Source organism: Nerophis lumbriciformis, linkage group LG30 (assembly GCF_033978685.3).
Source record: "Nerophis lumbriciformis linkage group LG30, RoL_Nlum_v2.1, whole genome shotgun sequence".
Lineage (NCBI taxonomy): Eukaryota > Metazoa > Chordata > Actinopteri > Syngnathiformes > Syngnathidae > Nerophis > Nerophis lumbriciformis.
Genome location: NC_084577.2, coordinates 32680894 through 32699577, shown reverse-complemented (window position 1 = coordinate 32699577; position 18684 = coordinate 32680894). Strand labels below are relative to the sequence as shown.

General features: G+C 39.2%; 2 protein-coding genes across 2 annotated transcripts; one reads left to right on the top strand and one right to left on the bottom strand.

Annotated features, from left to right (window-relative positions):
• Positions 1-815: 815 nt before the first annotated feature.
• Positions 816-3111, bottom strand: lamtor2 (late endosomal/lysosomal adaptor, MAPK and MTOR activator 2). Its single transcript, XM_061934143.2, has 4 exons — positions 2903-3111; positions 1153-1315; positions 1010-1099; positions 816-940 (listed from the first exon to the last, which is right to left on the bottom strand). Exons 1-4 carry the CDS (start codon positions 2968-2970, stop codon positions 884-886), a joined length of 378 nt encoding a protein of 125 aa, XP_061790127.1. The 5' UTR covers positions 2971-3111; the 3' UTR covers positions 816-883.
• A 4933-nt stretch (positions 3112-8044) lies between these two features.
• On the top strand, positions 8045-18500 carry LOC133579881 (uncharacterized). Its single transcript, XM_072911966.1, has 6 exons — positions 8045-8275; positions 8344-8463; positions 8556-8612; positions 13193-13405; positions 15005-15127; positions 18172-18500. The coding sequence occupies exons 1-6, from the start codon at positions 8099-8101 to the stop codon at positions 18238-18240; spliced, it is 759 nt and encodes a 252-aa protein (XP_072768067.1). The 5' UTR covers positions 8045-8098; the 3' UTR covers positions 18241-18500.
• The last annotated feature ends 184 nt before the right edge of the window (positions 18501-18684 follow it).

Sequence of the window (18684 nt, the reverse complement as noted above, 5' to 3'; positions counted from 1 at the left end):
ACCAACGTGCCCACACAATGCAGACAAGGTAGGTACACTACACAAAAGTCTTGGGACACTTCAGACTAAAAGTAGACAAAAGTATTGGGACACTTATGACTATCACTGGACAAAAGTATTGGGACATTTAGGACTAGCACCTGCCAAATACGCGGCTTTAATTACTTATATTCTTTATGACTAATTTAAAATAAGAACCAGGAGAAAAATATACAAAATATTAACGATTGAATGTCAACACAAGCATGGAAAACACTTAATCACAATTCTACAATCACACTAAACACGTAACAATAACTTCTTTAAATGAAGGAGCAAAAATAACAAAAGATGTAAACATAGAGAACAACTAGTTTAGTGGCAGCTGTGTAACATTATGCTTATCTAAGTATGAAAATGTATTGATGTTACGCCGTAATTATTATTGCACCAAATGACTATTATTTTAAAGCAACACATTTGTTATTTATTCAGTCCTGAACTTTAGTTCCTAGCTGTTGTTTCCATACACCCCAACAGGGTTGAAAAGAAGCGGTGAGCGCGACTAAGGACTACAGCACCCTTTGAAAAAAAAAAACTGCAATACTGTCGAGGTGACTTTTCCTTGACTCTCTGCAGCACTGATTTGTACTTTCACTTCTCACTCCATGCAGAGAATCAACAGCGAGACAACAAGATGGCACAACCAAACGTGATTGTTGATACCGAGTGTCTCTCCCATTGATCACTTCCTGTTTTACCAGAGTGCCTTTGTTCATGCAAGCAACCTTTGCTTTGCAACTTCCGAGCCAAGGGAGAAATAATACACTCATGTATATATATGAATAAAGAAAAAAGCTCTAGTTTATTTCTTTCAATGCTGCACTTGATGAAGGATAGACTACTAAGATGCAGCCACTTGGGTGAGCGGTTCTTCCAGGTACTGCACCAGAGCCTCTGCCTGCAAAACAACAAGATGGCGTTGATGACGGTCACGGATTGATGACAACTCCTGTGATAAAACTCTCACCTTGGCTTTGAGCATCCCAAAGCCCACCGTCTCCTTGGCGTACATGCACAGAAGCAGGTTGGCCACACGAGTGATGGCCACCCTTCCCTCCTGACAACGGCTCAACTTATCACATGATCTTGTACAAGTGCTTCGTCTCTTACCATGCAGTCCATAAGTATGAATTTCAGCTTGTCTTCGTTGAAAGCTTGGTGGCCGTTCTTGTCGTACGCCGCCCAGATGTTGCTGGCGATGGCGGCGGTGACCCGAGCGTCAGTGTCGCCGTAGCCCGAGTACGCCAGCAGGGAGCCTTCGTTGTTCAGTAAACTGACCAAAGTGGAAAGTTAAAGTGTGACAATACAGTGAGAGATCTTATGAGCAAGCATCAAAGGATGAAGGTGGCACATTTTGCACACTTCTTCCAAAAGAAGCATTAGTCTCAAGGCTGGTCTTAGAAGACTCAAGGTTATGGCATCAAGCACTACCAACTTAGTCAATTATATGGCTCTATAATGGCAGACTTATGGGGAGGTTTTTAATCACAAATATTTGTTAAAAATCCGGGATTATGCAGTGTTGGAAATGTTGATTTGAAAATATGCAGTCTAGAGTACTCGACCACCATACACTTGAATATGCAGTCTAGTGTACTAGACCACCATACACTTGAATATGCAGTCTAGAGTACTCGACCGCCATACACTTGTATATGGAGTCTAGTGTACTCGACTGCCATACACTTGAATATGCAGTCTAGAGTACTCGACCACCATACACTTGAATATGCAGTCTAGTGTACTAGACCACCATACACTTGAATATGCAGTCTAGTGTACTCGACCGCCATACACTTGTATATGGAGTCTAGTGTACTCGACTGCCATACACTTGAATATGCAGTCTAGTGTTTAAAAATAAAAATCCACCAAAATTCTTGGGGAACCAGAAGAACCTCACTTATAAAAGTGTTCAAAAATAAATCATACTTTTTTTCTTTTTTTTTTAAACTTTCACGCCAAAGTCTCTATCCATCCATCCATCCATCCATTTTCTACCGCTTGTCCCTTTTGGGGTCGCGGGGGGTGCTGGAGCCTATCTCAGCTGCATTCGGGCGGAAGGCCGGTTTACACCCTGGACAAGTCGCCACCTCATCACAAGGGGCCAAAGTCTCTTGTCTAGATCAAATGCATCCATCAAATGATTATAGCTTTTCATTATGTTTTTGTTTAATGCCCTTTTTGTCTAATGAAATATTGTTTTTATACGGCAAACGCACAAAATGTGCAATATTTTCCCCAAAAAATATTTCAAATTGGAATTTTTGATGTAAATTATTGGGAGCCTTGAATAGTTCCAGCATTGATTTTGATTCATTATTATTTTTTCAGTAAAAACAGCCTGCATGGCAGCTTTATGTAATTAGAGTCAAAACTGCAACGTTCTCTCGTTACTTTTCACCTGTTTGCTTTTTTAATCCACTTGCCTATGCTTTTTGTAGTATTTGTAGAATACAGCGTGGGCCCTTAAAAAAATGGCTTAATGAGTCAACTTATTTTTACACTTGCGTAACAATGAAGGGTGGTCCAATGTATTATTTGGAGTGGGAAATGTGTTTTAAAATACACAGCAAGGCATCTTGTGATTTTCAAATAGTCAAAGAAGCTATTAACAATATTTGGAAGAATATAAAAGACTAGTGCAGCAAGGGAGTGTACAAGTCGCAAAAGAACATCTTTAGAAAGTATTAGAAAAACATGTTCCGAGAAAGGGCTGGCAAAAACAAGTCCTATTCCATGTTGAGTTAGTAGCGAAAAGCAACGTTGACATTATTTACTGAAGCATTTTTAGCCAGCAGCTTTTCAAACAAGCAGCTTAGCATCTTAGCATGTTAGCATCTTGGCTAGCTGGACTTACAGCGTGCTCTGGACTCCGTTTGTGTTCGCTTGGCTGAGAACCTGCGTCAGTGCTTTTGGTCGTAACATTGCGTTGGCTTGTACTTCAAAAAGAAAGAATTTACAGCGCAAAAAGACAAAATCCTGCCAGATATATTCCGCACACCGCGGGTCAGCTGATGGCGATGTTGTTTTCCTGTTCCGGGTTCGCAATGCATTGTGGATGTTGTAGTCGAAGGTCGTGCCCATCAGTTAAAATACAATGTTTCACAAAATGTTATGCGTTAATTCAATTCATACCAATTGATGCATAGTCCAAGATATTATTTTAGCACTTTGTTTAAGAACAGAAGCTGGCTTAGTTGGTTAGCGTGCATATTTCATAAGCAGGAAGTGAGCCGGACGTGACGTCATTTAAAAAAACCAAGCAATACGGTCCCATCCCCCAGTGGCGCCACGCCCAGTGCGTGACGTCATCCAGGAAGAAAAACAACAAAAGAACAGGAAGTCTCTAAAAGGAGGCCAATTCTTTGTAAGTTGCTACACTTTAATCTTCATTGTTTGTCGAAAGTCCTTCTCTTTTCTGTTACCTTTCATATTCTGCCACGCGACTTTTAGTTTTGATTGATTTATTGAAACTTTTATTAGTAGGTTGCACAGTACAGTACATATTCCCTACAATTGACCACTAAATGCTAACACCACAATAAGTTTTTCCACTAGTTTAAGTACAATTGACCACTAAATGGTAACACCCCAATAAGTTGTTACACTTGTTTAAGTCGGGGTCCACGTTCATCAATTCATGGTAATACTTTGCAGCCTGGCGACACTGTTGATGAAATCTTTCAATTCAACTTTGTCAAACTCCATTTTGGTTATGGTCGCCCTCATATATATCATGTGATTATTATATCTTTTTTTTTTACGTACTTTGTCAAAAACATCTTTAGATTTTACTATGATTCAAAATCTGCCAGATTTTTTATTTTCTTGACAGCATACTACTGTAATGGAATGGAAAAACAGTACCAATATATGTATATATTTTTTTTTTTTACAGTAAAATCCATGCAACGGAGCTGCCAGTTTTGTACTGTAGAATCTACGGTTGTTTTTTTTATATATTGTAATACTGTATATGGAAAAAACGGTAATAAAGTTGATATTTTTGGCAAGAAAAAAAAAATCTGTCTGCTCGGTCGCCAGAATTGTTCGTAAAGTCTATTGTTATTTTTACAATATGATGAATAACCCGCTTTGAAATCACAAGTCACTCAGATATTGAAGTATTTATTTTAATTTGAACAAAAGAAAATGTTTTGAAATATATAATAAATTAGTTGCATTATTAGATAATATCAAAGTTGAAAATATATGCAATTGCATGCAGTACATGTATTTTTTTAAATGTCAAAATGGAAAGAAGAAGTACATTTAGTAAGAAAAGATGAAGTACTTTTATTTTGCGGGCCAGCTAAAAGTATGTGGCGGGCCTCCAGTTTCAGACATGTGAGGTGAGGGAAGTTATCGGTTTTTAAATGCCTATCAATTCGGAGATGGACGATTATAAAATGGATTAGTAAACGTGGATAATGGATGTATTTATTGTAAATAAAGTTGTCAAATGTGTTGAGAGATCCAGCAGCTCCTCCATTATTGGGCACATTTGATCCATTTGTGCACACATTTTCAATACCGTAGTTTAATAAATGTGGAAATGAATTGAACTGTTTTGGTTATTACAAATATTTTTAAGTGTTGCAAATGATAAAGACTTATTTAGTGAAAGTAAAATCAGTGTAAAACTGCATAAATGAATGATGCATGAATAATGGACTCTTAGCCCCTGAATGGAGATGTTGAGGTGGCCAAAGATTCCCCCGTCTAGTCACCTCTAGATGTAAGAAAGATCACGCCTGCTTGAATCTACCAGCAGGATTTGAAAAGCACACGTAATAAATAATGACCATTAGACTAGACTTAGACTTAGGCTTAGACTTCCTTCTTATTGTCATTCAAATTTGAACTTTACAGCACAGATAAGAACAAAATTTCGTTGCATAAGCTCATGGTAGTGCAGGATAAAAAAGCAATACGGTGCATATATAAATAAATAAATATATATAAATAATATATATAAAATAAATAAATAGATTACTGTACAGATAAATATATTGCACTTTTTCACATGCGTCCACGTTTATGGATGTATGTTATATTGTCTTTTTTATTCCAGCGAGTTAATCCATTTTTGGGGGGAGTTGAGGGGATCATTTAATTATGATGCGTTCAAGAGTCTTACGGCCTGAGGGAAGAAGCTGTTACACAACCTGGAGGTTCTGCTACGGAACCTCTTTCTAGAGTCCAGCAGTGAAAACAGTCCTTGGTGGGGGTGGGAGGAGTCTTTGCAGATTTTCTGAGCCCTGGTCAGGCAGCGGCTTTTTGCCATCTCCTGGATAGGAGGAAGAGGAGTCCTGATGATCTTTTCCGCCGTCCTCACCACTCTCTGGAGAGACTTCCAGTCTGAGGCATTGCAGGCTCCAGTCCAGACAGAGATGCAGGTGGTCTCTATAGTGCCTCTGTAGAATGTGCTGAGAGAGCTGTGCTCTTTTCATCCCACGCAAAAAGTGCATGTGCTGCTGAGCTCTTTTTACAAGAGCTCCGGTGTGTAGGGACCAGGTTATATTGTCAGTTATCTGCACCCCCAGGAACTTGGTGCTGCTTACTATCTCCACCGCTGTGCCGTTGATGAAGAGTGGAGCGTGGCTGGACTGGTGCTTCCTGAAGTCAACCATGATCTCCTTGGTCTTGTTGACATTCAGGACCAGGTTGTTGGTTCTGCACCAGTCAAGCAGATGTTTCACCTCCTCCCTGTAGTCCATGTGGTTGTTGTCACGGATGAGGCCCACTACTGTTGTGTACTTCACAATGTGGTTAGTAGTGGACCTGGTGCAGCAGTCATGAGTCATCAACGTGAACAGCAGTGGACTCAGGACGCAGCCCTGGGGGGAGCCGGTGCTCAGGGAGATGGCACTGGAGGTGTTGTTGCCCACTCTCACAGATTGGGATCTGTCTGTGAGGAAGTCAAGCAGCAAGTTGCAAAGCGGGGTACTGAATCCAAGGTTTGCTCACCAAGTGCTGCGGGATGATGGTGTTGAACGCTGAGCTGACGCACGTGTGTGTCCTTTCCTTCCAGATGTTCTAAGCTCAGGTGGAGTGCAGAGGAGATGGCGTCCTCTGTGGAGCGGTTAGGGCGATAAGCAAACTGGTATGGGTCGAATGTGGGGGGAAGTCTGTAGACAATATATTCCTTTACCAGCCTCTCCAAGCACTTCATTATGATGGGGGTGAGTGCAACGGGGCGGTACTCATTGAGGGAGGAGGTTGTGGGGTTTTTTGGCACTGGAATGATTGTGGCCCTCTTAAAACATGATGGTACCACAGCCTGGGTCAGCGAGGTGTTGAAGATGTCTGTGAGAACCCCAGCCAGCTGGTCTGCACATCCCTTAAGCACCTTGCCCGGAATGTCATCAGGTCCCGGTGCTTTCCGGGGGTTCACTCTCCTCAGGGTTTTCCGGACATCCGCTATATCCATGTTGAGCGGCTGCTCATCAGGGCGAGGGATGGATTTTCTCGCCGGAGTGGTGTTAAGTGCCTCAAACCTAGCAAAGTAGTTGTTTAGGCCATTTAGGAAGCTGATACTGTTGTCACAGGGACGGGGGGCAGCTTTATAGTCCGTGATGACCTGTATGCCCTGCCACATTCGTCTAGTGTTTGTAGGGTTCTCGAAGAAGTCCTGCACTTTCTGACTGTGAGCCCGCTTTGCAACCTAAATGGCACGGTTCAGGTTAGCTCTGGCTGATTTTAATGCCACCATGTCGCCAGACTTGAAAGCCTTGTTCTGAGCCTTCAGCATTACACATACCTCACTGTTCATCCAGGGTTTCTCGTTGGCCCGTGTGGGGATGTTCTTGATCATCCTCCATGCACATCTAAATGTATACGGACACAGACTCTGCATACTCCTCCACACATGTGTGGTGATTGTCGGTGGCGGCTGCCTTGAACATGTCCCAGTCTGTGGTTTCGAAGCAGTCTTGTAATGCTTCCATTGCTCCCTCTGGCCAGGTCCTCACCTGTTTCACTGTAGCTTGCTTCCTGATCAGCAGGGGCTTGTATGCAGGAATTAGCATCACAGATAGATGGTCTGAGGAGCCGAGGTGGGGGCGTGGTGCAGCTTTATACGCCAGTTTAATATTGCTGAACACCATGTCCAGCTTGCTTCCACTCCTAGTTGCAAAATTCACATATTGATGGAAATGAGGGAAAACTGTTTTTATGTTAGCTTGATAAAAATCCCCTGCCAGGATGAAAACTCCCTCTGGATGTGTAGTTTGCAGTTTATTGATGGAGCAGTACAAAGCATTCAAAGCTTCTTTGGTGTTAGCACTGGGGGGAATGTACACTGCTGTGAAGATCATAGCACTGAATTCCCTAGGTAAATAAAATGGCCTGCATTTTATAGTTAATAGTTCAACATCAGGAGAGCAGTGACATGATACTATCTTCCCATTATTGCACCAGTTATTATTGACGTATATGCAAACACCACCGCCTCGGGATTTACCAGTGAGAGTTCGACTCCTGTCCGACCAGAACATAGTTAGCCCCTCGATGCTAACTGCCTCGTCCGGAACGGATGATTTCAGCCACGTTTCTGTTCGAAATATGTCGCAGCAGTCTCTCATCTGGCGTCTTGCATTTAAATCCAGCTTCAGGTAGTCCAGTTTGTTCTCCAGGTAGTAAATACTAAAAAAAGAGATGGCAGCAAACCTTGTCTTGCTTCATGCATGTCATTTATTTTTTTCAAATATTAAGGTTGTTGATCTTTGGGCATCTAAGAATTCCTGCGCTGACCATTCCATTTAAAATCCATTCTCAATGCAACACGGTTTCAAACCCATTCTAGCAATTAGTTATTTGTTATAAACAATTGTATTGAAACTTTTTGAAAACAAGTTACAGTTTAGAAAAGCTCCTTCTGGCCTAAAATGTCTTTTTTAAAAACGCTTCTTATTAAAAACATTTTTTTTTATTAAATGTATTTAAATTGATTTTCGATTTTTCGAATCGATTCAATGAATAAGAATCCATTTTTTTGTGCACCCCTATGAAATATATTAAGATATAGTATTTTTTCTCCAAAGTAGGCAGGATGTCTGTGACCATGAAGAGGGCAGATGGGGTCACGGTGTTTACGGTGACCTCTGACTCCAATAGCGTCTTGCCTCCTCTATTCCAAATCCTCAAGAGCCTTTGCTTCAGCCCCGTTTGCTGCTCCGTGTCCCGGCACCTGAGGACACTCATGGGGACGTCTCAGTCCTTACTGGGGGTGAGACTTGCACCTTTTCAAGTGAGTTGAGTGGAGCACCCAGTGACCACCACCTGTGTCCATGCTAGGCCCTGCAGATCGTGGTGGGCTTGCTCAACATAGGCCTGGGAGTCCTCCCCATGTGTCACGGTTACGCCGCCTGGTGGCCCATGGATGCCAATTTCTTTTCCGTGTGGATGGGAGCCGTGGTGAGCAGCGTAACGCAAACCCAACAACACTCATTCTCGCTCCACTGAAAAAGTGTTCAAAAGTCACTTGAACTGTCCTTCTTCTCTTTTAGTTTGTGTTCTTTGGCATCTTGTGCATTTTGTCGGAGAAGTACCCGAGTCCATGTCTGGTGAGTCACTTCTTGTATTTAGCTGGGTGCGATGGCACTTGGCCAGTTGTACCGTGCCCAGGCCCACGCCACACCTAAAGCACGCTACGTTTAGTTGGCATCAGCACATTGATCTGCGCCCACTTCACTAGGCCATTAGGGGTGGGAATATTTGTGCACCAAAACATTCCATGCTCAATTCAAACCAATTCTCACAATGTATCATTTGGCATAATCATTATTATAAAACTTATAAAATGAAAAGCTCTTTCTGGTTGCATAGAGATGGCCTTAAAATAGATTCAAAAACATTGATTCTTCTATAAAAAAGATTTTGATAACATATATATATATATATATTTTTTTTTTTTTTAATTAAAAAAAAGTTAAAAAAAATTTAAAAATAAAAAAATGTAAAAACATTTAAAAAAAAAAAATTTGAAAATAATTTTTTACCTTGAAAAACATTTTTTACCTTGAAAATCATTTTTTTTACCTTGAAAATGATTTTCAAGGTAAAAAAAATGATTTTCAAGGTAAAAAAAATTTTTCAAGGTAAAATTTTTTTTTTTTTAATTAAAAAAAAGTTAAAAAAAATTTAAAAATAAAAAAATGTAAAAACATTTAAAAAAAAAAAAATTTGAAAATAATTTTTTACCTTGAAAATCATTTTTTACCTTGAAAATCATTTTTTACCTTGAAAAACATTTTTTACCTTGAAAAATTTTTTTTACCTTGAAAATCAGTTTTTACTTGGAAAAAAAATGTTTACCTTGAAAAAAAATGTTTACCTTGAAAATCACTTTTTACCTTGAAAATCATTTTTAACCTTGAAAAAAAAAATTACCTTGAAAATTTTTTTTTACCTTGAAAATCATTTTTTACCTTGAAAATCATGTTTTAACTTAAAACATTTTTTCTTAATTTTTTAAATTGTTTTAACTTTTTGTAACTTTTAAAAAAAATTCAATTTTTAATTTTTTAAATTTTTTTTTAAATTTTTAAATTTTTTTTAAAATTTTTAATTTTTATTTTTTATTTTATATACATATATGTATATATATATATATATATATACATATATATATATATATATATATACATATATATTCCAAATCATGAATCCATTTAGACAGGATGAATAAGAATTGCGATTCGGATTTGAATCGATATTTTTGAGCAGCCCAATATGCATGACTCCTTGCACACTTACATGGGTTCTTCCCTCCATCTCCTCCGTGCCCTAATAGTTGATGTTCTTATTATTATTTTTATTGAGGGTTCCAGGTCCGTATAACACAATGAGAATGTTATATTGCTCAATTATTCTACCTTATTTCAATTATTGTGCAGAAATGTGGGGAAATACATATCACAGCAACATAATGCCTTTATTTTTTTTTACAGATAAGAGCAATTGGTATTATTTTAAAGTAGGATATAGAGAGCACACAAATCCACTCTTCATTAGGTCAGGATTATTCCAACTAAAAGACATTGTAGAATTGCATCCTCTATTAGTGATGATCAAAGCTAAAAATAAAGTTGACGTCTGAAGATGAGAACCACAGAAGTATGATTTTAAACATCCAAGAGTGCCAACACATTTGAAAGGAATGTTCTTGTCTTTTGCTGCTGTGAAAGCATGGAATTCTCTGAAGAAAGACTTCAAAAGTTGCAAGAATATTTTTGAATTTAAAAAGAGTTAGAAAAAGAGACAACTGGAATTACATCAAACTGATTTTTGGTTTTGATTGGACGTGTCATTGTGAAAATGCTTCAAGGAAAATGAAAAAGTATGTTGGAGTTGGTGGAGGGAACAGTGATGAAGTCATCTCTAATCATTGCTGTTAAAAAGGGGGCAGATAAATATAATAATATTATTCTTCCATCTGCTCCTTTCTCATCATGGAAATGTCTAAGAAAGAAAAAACTATGAAAGTGTGTACTGTACGTGGCTTGTTATATACTTGTATATATGCATGTTATATACTTGTATATATGCATTTTATATACTTGTATATATGCATTTTATATACTTGTATATATGCATTTTATATACTTGTATATATGCATGTTATATACTTGTATATATGCATGTTATATACTTGTATATATGCATGTTATATACTTGTATATATGCATGTTATATACTTGTATATATGCATGTTATATACTTGTATATATGCATGTTATATACTTGTATATATGCATGTTATATACTTGTATATATGCATGTTATATACTTGTATATATGCATGTTATATACTTGTATATATGCATGTTATATACTTGTATATATGCATTTTATATACTTGTATATATGCATGTTATATACTTGTATATATGCATTTTATATACTTGTATATATGCATGTTATATACTTGTATATATGCATGTTATATACTTGTATATATGCATGTTATATACTTGTATATATGCATGTTATATACTTGTATATATGCATGTTATATACTTGTATATATGCATGTTATATACTTGTATATATGCATGTTATATACTTGTATATATGCATTTTATATACGGTACTTGTATATATGCATTTTATATACTTGTATATTGTAATCACAAGGGTTCAATCTCTCTCCTGTTAGTTTGAAGGCGAAACGACAAACACGCTCAGAGGAGATTGTTTTTGAAGGAAGGTGACCAGTTTTTACAAAAAAATTGTTTTGAAGGGGGAATAGCAAACTTCCTGTTGATTTTTGCTGGGGGTTGTCAATTTATGAAATGTAGGTCTAAGTGAGACCTACATAGAGGTTTTTGTGTCATGTCTCTCCGACCTTCCCAGTGGGAGTTACAGGCAGTTTTGTCATTTTTTTCTTCCGAGGAGCAGTTTTTCTCCGTTTTATTCAAAAATTGCTCTAGAGCGCAATTTTTAAATTTGGGGTTAGGTTTTTTTTATTAGATCGCAATTTTTGCCAGTCCTGATGTGTGCGTTCAGTTTGGTGAGTTTTGAAGCGTGTTAAGGGGGTCAAATTACAGCTCAAAGAGGCAAAAGTGACTGTTTTTAGTACTTTTTTGTCTTGAGGGGGGAATTGCCAACTTCCTGTTGATTTTATCCCGACAATGTACTATTATGAAATGTAGGTCTAAGTCAGACCTACATAGAGGTTTTTGTTTCATGTCTCTCCGACCTTCCCAGTGGGAGTTACAGGCAGTTTTGTCATTTTTTTCTTCCGAGGAGCAGTTTTTTCTCCGTTTTATTCAAAAATTGCTCTAGAGCACAATTTTTAAATTTGGGGTTAGGTTTTTTTATTAGATCGCAATTTTTTGCCAGTCCTGATGTGTGCGTTCAGTTTGGTGAGTTTTGAAGCGTGTTAAGGGGGTCAAATTACAGCTCAAAGAGGCAAAAGTGACTGTTTTTAGTACTTTTTTGTCTTGAGGGGGGAATTGCCAACTTCCTGTTGATTTTAGCCCGACAATGTACTATTATGAAATGTAGGTCTAAGTCAGACCTACATAGAGGTTTTTGTTTCATGTCTCTCCGACCTTCCTAGTGGGAGTTACAGGCAGTCTAGTTTTTTTTCCCCTAGGGGGCGCTAGAGCGCAATTTTTATTTTTGGGGTTTGTTTTTTTTATCAAAAGGCAATTTTCGCTAGCCCTGATGTGTGGGTCAAATATGGTGAGTTTTGAAGCATGTTAAGTGGGTCAAATTACAGCTCAAAGAGGCAAAAGTGACTGTTTTTAGTACTTTTTTGTCTTGAAGGGGGAATTGCCAACTTCTTGTTGATTTTAGCCCGACAATGTACCGTTATGAAATGTAGGTCTAAGTCAGACCTACATAGAGGTTTTTGTTTCATGTCTCTCCGACCTTCCTAGTGGGAGTTACAGGCAGTCTATTTTTTTTTTTTCCTAGGGGGCGCTAGAGCGCAATTTTTATTTTGGGTTTTTTTTTTATTTTTTATCAAAAGGCAATTTTCGCTAGCCCTGATGTGTGCGTCAAATATGGTGAGTTTTGAAGCATGTTAAATGGGTCAAATTGCAGCTCAAAGAGGCGGCCGGTATAATAATAATAATAAAACCTTAGAAATTCAATAGGTCCTTATGTCCCATTGCATAAGGACAAAAACAAAAACAAAACAAAAAGAACAAACTCAAGGCGCGCACAAGGCGGAAGTACAAACTTGACAAATGAAACCAATACTTGCACGTGGGCAAAAAACTAAGGACATGAACAAAAGTCGCTAACTGTGGCATGAATGGAAAAAAAACTTACTTGGACAGGGCATGAAGTACGCAGAGGTAAACAGAGTGTGACAGGGGTATGATGTCGCCAGGGAGACTTCCTGGCAACAATGGCTTTAAATAATAGTGACATGATTAAAGACAGGTGCGTGAGTCGCGAGGGCAGGTGAAAACTAATGGGTTGCTATGGTGACAAACAAGAGTGCACAATGAGTCCAAACGTGGAACAGGTGAAACTAATGGGTAACCATGGAAACAAGACAAGGGAGTGAAAAGCCAGAAACTAAAGAGTCCAATAACTAAACAAAACAAAACATGATTACACAGACATGACACAATTTGGTGCTCATTTCCACTGTTTCTCAAATAACACATTCATATCTTTTTTTCAGGTCATCATTAATGTCATTTTGAACATCTCGGGTGTGGGCTTTGCCATGGTTGCCATGGTGATGTGCGCCCTCAACATCGCCACCATACACCACAGCCTGTGGGACGCCTGTGAGCCGGACGGTGACTTCTGGGACTTTGACAGTCTGACAACTCTGCCCCCCCGTAAAGAAGGATTCATCAAGCGATGCTTGGAGACCAAAAGGCTGATTATCGTAAGTCACAACGCTGCTAAGATGATCATCATCATCATCATCATCATCATCAGTCTGCTCCAACGTACGCTTCTAGAGCCAAAAGCAGTGAAGTTGTCAGGTTGTGTAAATGCTAAATAAAAAGAGAATACAACAAATCATTTCAATTGAATAGACTGCAAAGACAAGATATTTCATGTTCACACTGAGAAACTTTCTTTTTTTTGCAAAAAATCATGAAGTTAGAATGTAATGGCAGCAACACATTGCAAAAAAAGGCATTTTTACCAGTGTGTTACATGGCCTTTCCTTTTAACAACACTCAGTAAAGGTTTGGGAACTGAGGAGACACATTTTTGAAGTGGAATTCTTTCCCATTCTTGCTTGATGTACAGCTTAAGTTGTTCAACGGTCTCCCGTCTCATATTTTAGCCTTCACACATTTTCAATGTCTGGACTACAGGCAGGCCAGTCTAGTACCCACACTCTTTTACTATGAAGCCACGTGGCTTGGTATTGTCTTGCTGAAATAAGCAGTGGCGTCCATGAAAAAGACGTTGCTTGGTTGGCAACATATGTTGCTCCAAAAGCTGTATGTACCTTTCAGCATTAATGGTGCCTTCACAGATGTGTAAGTTACCCATGTCTTGGCCACTAATACACCCCCATACCATCACACATGCTGCCTTCTACACTTTCACCCTAGAACAATCCCCATTCTTCTTTTCCTCTTTGGTCCGGAGGACACGACGTCCACAGTTTCCAAAAACAATTTGAAATGTGGACTCGCCAGATCACAAAACACTTTTCCACTTTGCATCAGTCCATCTCAGATGAGCTCGGGCCCAGCGAAACGTTTCTGGGTGTTGTTGATAAATGGTTTTGGCTTTGCATAGTAGAGTTTTAACTTGCACTTACAGATGTAGCGACCAACTGTAGTTACTGACAGTGGTTTTCTGAAGGGTTCCTGAGCCCATGTGGTGATATCCTTTACACACTGATGTGGCTTTTTCATGCAGTAGCGCCTGAGGGATCCAAGGTGTGTAATATCATGGCTTACGTGCAGTGATTTCTCCACATTCTCTGAACCTTTTGATGATATTACGGAGCATAGATGGTGAAATCCCTCAATTCCTTGTTGAGAAATGTTGTTCTTAAACAATTTGCTCAGGCATTTGTTGACAAAGTGGTGACCCTCGCCCCGTCCTTGTTTGTGCTTTTATACCCAAGCATGGCACCCACCTGTTCCCAATTAGCCTGTTCACCTGTGGGATGTTCCAAATAAGTCTTTGATGAGCATTCCTCAACTTTCTCACTCTTTTTTGCCACTTGTGCCAGCTTTTTTGAAACATGTTGCAGGCATCAAATTCCAAATGAGTTAATATTTGCAAAAAAGAACAAGAGTTTTCCAGTTGGAATGTTAAGTATCTTGTCTTTGCAGTCTGTTCTATTCAATTGAATATAAGTTGAAAAGGATTTGCAAATCAACGCAGCTGAGATAGGCTGCAGCACCCCCCCCCCCCCCTGTTTTTATTTCCCATTTACACAACGTGACAACTTCACTGCTTTTGTACATGCCTTTCAACCTTTTATTTTGGTAACAATTCCTTCTTCCACCAGATGCTCCTGAGGGGCATCAATGGTGTCCTGCTGGTGTTGTGCCTTGTAGAGCTCGGCCTCGTCTTGTGCTCCTCAGCGTTGTCCATCAAGGCTCTGAGGAGCAGCAGCAAGAACAGTCAGAAGGTAAATAAATGTCTTAGCTCACACTCCAGTTTCACTTCAAGTCTGTGTGGAGAATGCACTGTCTTCACTTCAAGGTATTGGGAACATCTCCAAAATACACATTTTGCTCAAGTGATCAACTGTCCAAAAGGCGTGTGAACAATCAGAGCTTCTCTAGTCCCGTATTGTACTTAGTCCTATTCAATCAGTACATACACTAATTAATATTAATGTTGACTACTAGGATACTTAGTCCTATTCAATCAGTACATACACTAATTAATAATAATAAGTAACTTACTTATTTATATGTGTGTGTATATATATATATATATATATATATATATATATATATATATATATATATATATATATATATATATATATGTATGTGTGGGGAAAAAAAATCACAAGACTATTTCATCTCTACAGGCCTGTTTCATGAGGGGGGGTACCCTCAATCGTCAGGAGATTTTAATGGGAGCATTCGCATACCATGGTTTATATAGGGCACAGAGTGGGTGGGTACAGGCTGGCGTAGGGGCGTGGTGATTGGCTCATGTGTTACCTAGGAGGTGTTTCCGTCTGTGGCGGCATGCTGTTACAATTTCGCTGCGCTTGTTGAGGGATGACAGGTCTGGACGGTAAATAATAAACAGTTTCTCTTTCAAGCATAGGTTGCATCTTTTATTACCACTATTGTAAGGTGTGCTGGATGCAAGAATTTGCCATGTTATTGAATATTCAACATTATTGTCTTTGAGGTCCCAAATGTGTTTGCTGAGTTCTGTGGTATTCCGCAGGTTTTGGTTCCTGAAAGAAGCCTTGTGATTGTTCCATCTGGTTTTGAATTCTCCCTCGGTTAATCCTACATATGTGTCGGATGTGTTAATGTCCTTGCGTGTTGCCTTAGATTGGTATACAACTGATGTTTGTAAGCACCCCCCGTTGAGAGGGCAATCAGGTTTCTTGCGGCAGTTGCAGCCTTTGTTGGTTTTGGAGTCGCTCTGTCCGGGGGCCGACGGCTCATTTGCAATTGTTTTGTTGTGGTTTGAGATAATTTGTCGTATATTGTTCATACAGCTGTAGCTCAATTTAATGTTGTTCTTGTTGAATACTTTTCTTAGGGTGTTGTCTTTGGGAAAGTGTTTGTCAATCAGATTGAGGAATTTGTGTCCAATGTTCGTTGAGACGTTTTTGCTGTATAGGGGGTTGTACCAGATGATGTCGTTCCGTTTTCTGTTCTTTTTTGGCTGGTTTCCTGGCGTGGGTTCATAGGTGAGGGTGAAATTGTATCCGCTTTCATCAAGGGCTTTTTGGTACGGGGGGGTTGCTTGGTCAAATTCAGCTTTGCTAGATGACAGCATCGATAGCCTTTTATTGATTCCGGTAGGTATTCTTTTCGTGGTGGTGGGTGGGTGGTTGCTGTCATGGTGCACGTATTGGAGTGTTGTGTTGGGTTTCGTGAATGGTTGGTAGCTGTTATTTCTCAGGTTGAAAGTGACGTCAAGGAAGTTGACGGTTTGCTTGTTGGCTTCAATCGTGATCCGTAGGCCGTTCTCTTTGAAAATTTGGCATATGCGCTTCTTGGTATTCTCGCTGCTCCTTGGCGAGGCGCGACACACTGCCAGTCCGTCATCACGGTAAATACCAAGGTTCAGATTGAGGCTATATATATATATATATATTGTCTTTATAATCCGTTTTGTCATTTAACATCAATTAACATTGATGTTCATCAACATTTAACATTGTCACGTTATCGATGGGAAAATTCCTTTTTAGACAATATGATTTGCCTGAGCAACTAGGAGACACCAAGAGTAACAAGCGGTAGAAAATGGATTAGAAAGGAAAGATTAAAAAATAAAAAAAATGTAACTTGGGACTGTGGGCTGGATTTTGGATGCTGGGGGGCCGGATCCGGCTCGCGGGCCGTAGTTTGGGGACCCCTGCCCTATAGGGAAGGGTAGTCCCTGGAACTAAACTCCAGTGTGGTAGTTCTTAGTACTTATGGTCTGGAAAATAAGGTAATTGATAGTCTATGTATGTTCCTATTGTCCAGTCATGTGACCGAGAGGCACTTCAGTCCCATGAGGCTGCTGTCTATTTGCAGATGTGGGCGTATTTGGAAGGTTTAGAGGCAAATACATAAGTGGTCATGAAAAAAATCATTAAAATAAGATGGAATGGATTCATAAACTCTTAAGAAAATCTTTTTGTGAAAGCTTTAAAGCATTCTTCATCACCAAGACGTTAGTCCGACCTCACTTACTTCCACACTTACAAGGATTCAGAGAAGAAAAGATTGTCTTTACAACTGAAGACTGTCACCAATTCAATCAATCACAAATGTCTCAAAGGGCTGCACAAACCACAACAACATCCTCGGATCTGATCCCACATCAGGGCGAGAACGTTTCCTTCTAAATAAGATAGGAATTGATCAGAGCTGTTCATTGATTTCATTGAGGAATGTAGTCAATAATAGAACTGGCATCCCTTGTTATTCAAAAAAAGTATTGATTTTGAATTGAGGATCGCTTTGAATCGAGAATCGATTCCATATTGAATCGAATCATGTGGTGGCCAAAGATTGACAGCAATATTTGCTAGTACTGTAAATTACATTACGTATTCAATGTGTGTAAAATAAAGGGACCTACAATAACTTGCTGAGTTTTTAAACATTAACAAAAACCAAATATTGACCCAATAACTTTATATTCTGAGACTATACTAGGTATTGATAGTATTGATCGCCCCTACTTCACATTGCAGCTTGTGTGTAGCCTGCCCAGCCATTCCTTTTCATCTAGTCCTCCAGTGATAATGATACCTGGAAATAAAACCGTTTATTTCACGCCTGTGAGTACAATCTTCAGCCATGTGAACACATCACTAGTTCCTGAAGGTTATATGTACAATCATTGTATTTCTACATTCAACATTCATATTATGTGCATGCTTTTATTTGAGCGGCAAACACATCAGAGGAGCAGTTTGGGAGCCCATGGAGATGTCTCTTTTCCAAAAACCTCCTGACTCTTTCTCTCCTCTTTTAGAGCCTGGATGATCTGGAAGCTTACGAAGGTCTTGAGGAAGAAGTCATCTCTGCCAAGCCTTCATCCTAAACTTCCTCTTTCAGTACACAACTTTTCTGTCTGTTGATGGTCTTGAATATTCTTTCTTCTTTAGACATCAGTCCAGACTACTTTGCACTCACAACTCTCCATATGACTTACTTACTCATATATACTCTGATGTTATTATGCTTCATCATTTTCTACAGCTTTCACCGCAATATTTGTCCTATTTTGCACATTTTAATCAGTGAAAAGCATCCAGTGACATCGCAGTAAAATAAATGTCACCAGCTGTGACCTGACCAGGAGCTCAAAGTGACTTTCTTCAACAAGAACACCACTTCTTCATAACCAGTGGAACCACCTGGTGTGTGTGTGGAGCCAACAGTTGCTGCCTCTTTTAATGGCAGGGAGCAAAGAACTGGCCACAAAAAAATGTTTTTTCACAGCAGCAAAATATAGTTGAGGTGCCTGGGTCAAGCCAGGAGCCTG

What these genes read in the sequence shown, in the direction of transcription:
- lamtor2 (XM_061934143.2), bottom strand. Translation starts at nt 2,970, where the DNA reads ATGTTACGACCAAAAGCACTGACGCAGGTTCTCAGCCAAGCGAACACA. An exon ending in AACGGAGTCCAGAGCACGCT is followed by an intron (nt 1,316 to 2,902) that starts GTAAGTCCAGCT and finishes CACTTTGGTCAG; the next exon opens with TTTACTGAACAACGAAGGCT. An exon ending in TCATACTTATGGACTGCATG is followed by an intron (nt 1,100 to 1,152) that starts GTAAGAGACGAA and finishes AGCCGTTGTCAG; the next exon opens with GAGGGAAGGGTGGCCATCAC.
- LOC133579881 (XM_072911966.1), top strand. Translation starts at nt 8,099, where the DNA reads ATGTCTGTGACCATGAAGAGGGCAGATGGGGTCACGGTGTTTACGGTG. An exon ending in AGACCAAAAGGCTGATTATC is followed by an intron (nt 13,406 to 15,004) that starts GTAAGTCACAAC and finishes TTCTTCCACCAG; the next exon opens with ATGCTCCTGAGGGGCATCAA. An exon ending in GCAGCAAGAACAGTCAGAAG is followed by an intron (nt 15,128 to 18,171) that starts GTAAATAAATGT and finishes CTCCTCTTTTAG; the next exon opens with AGCCTGGATGATCTGGAAGC.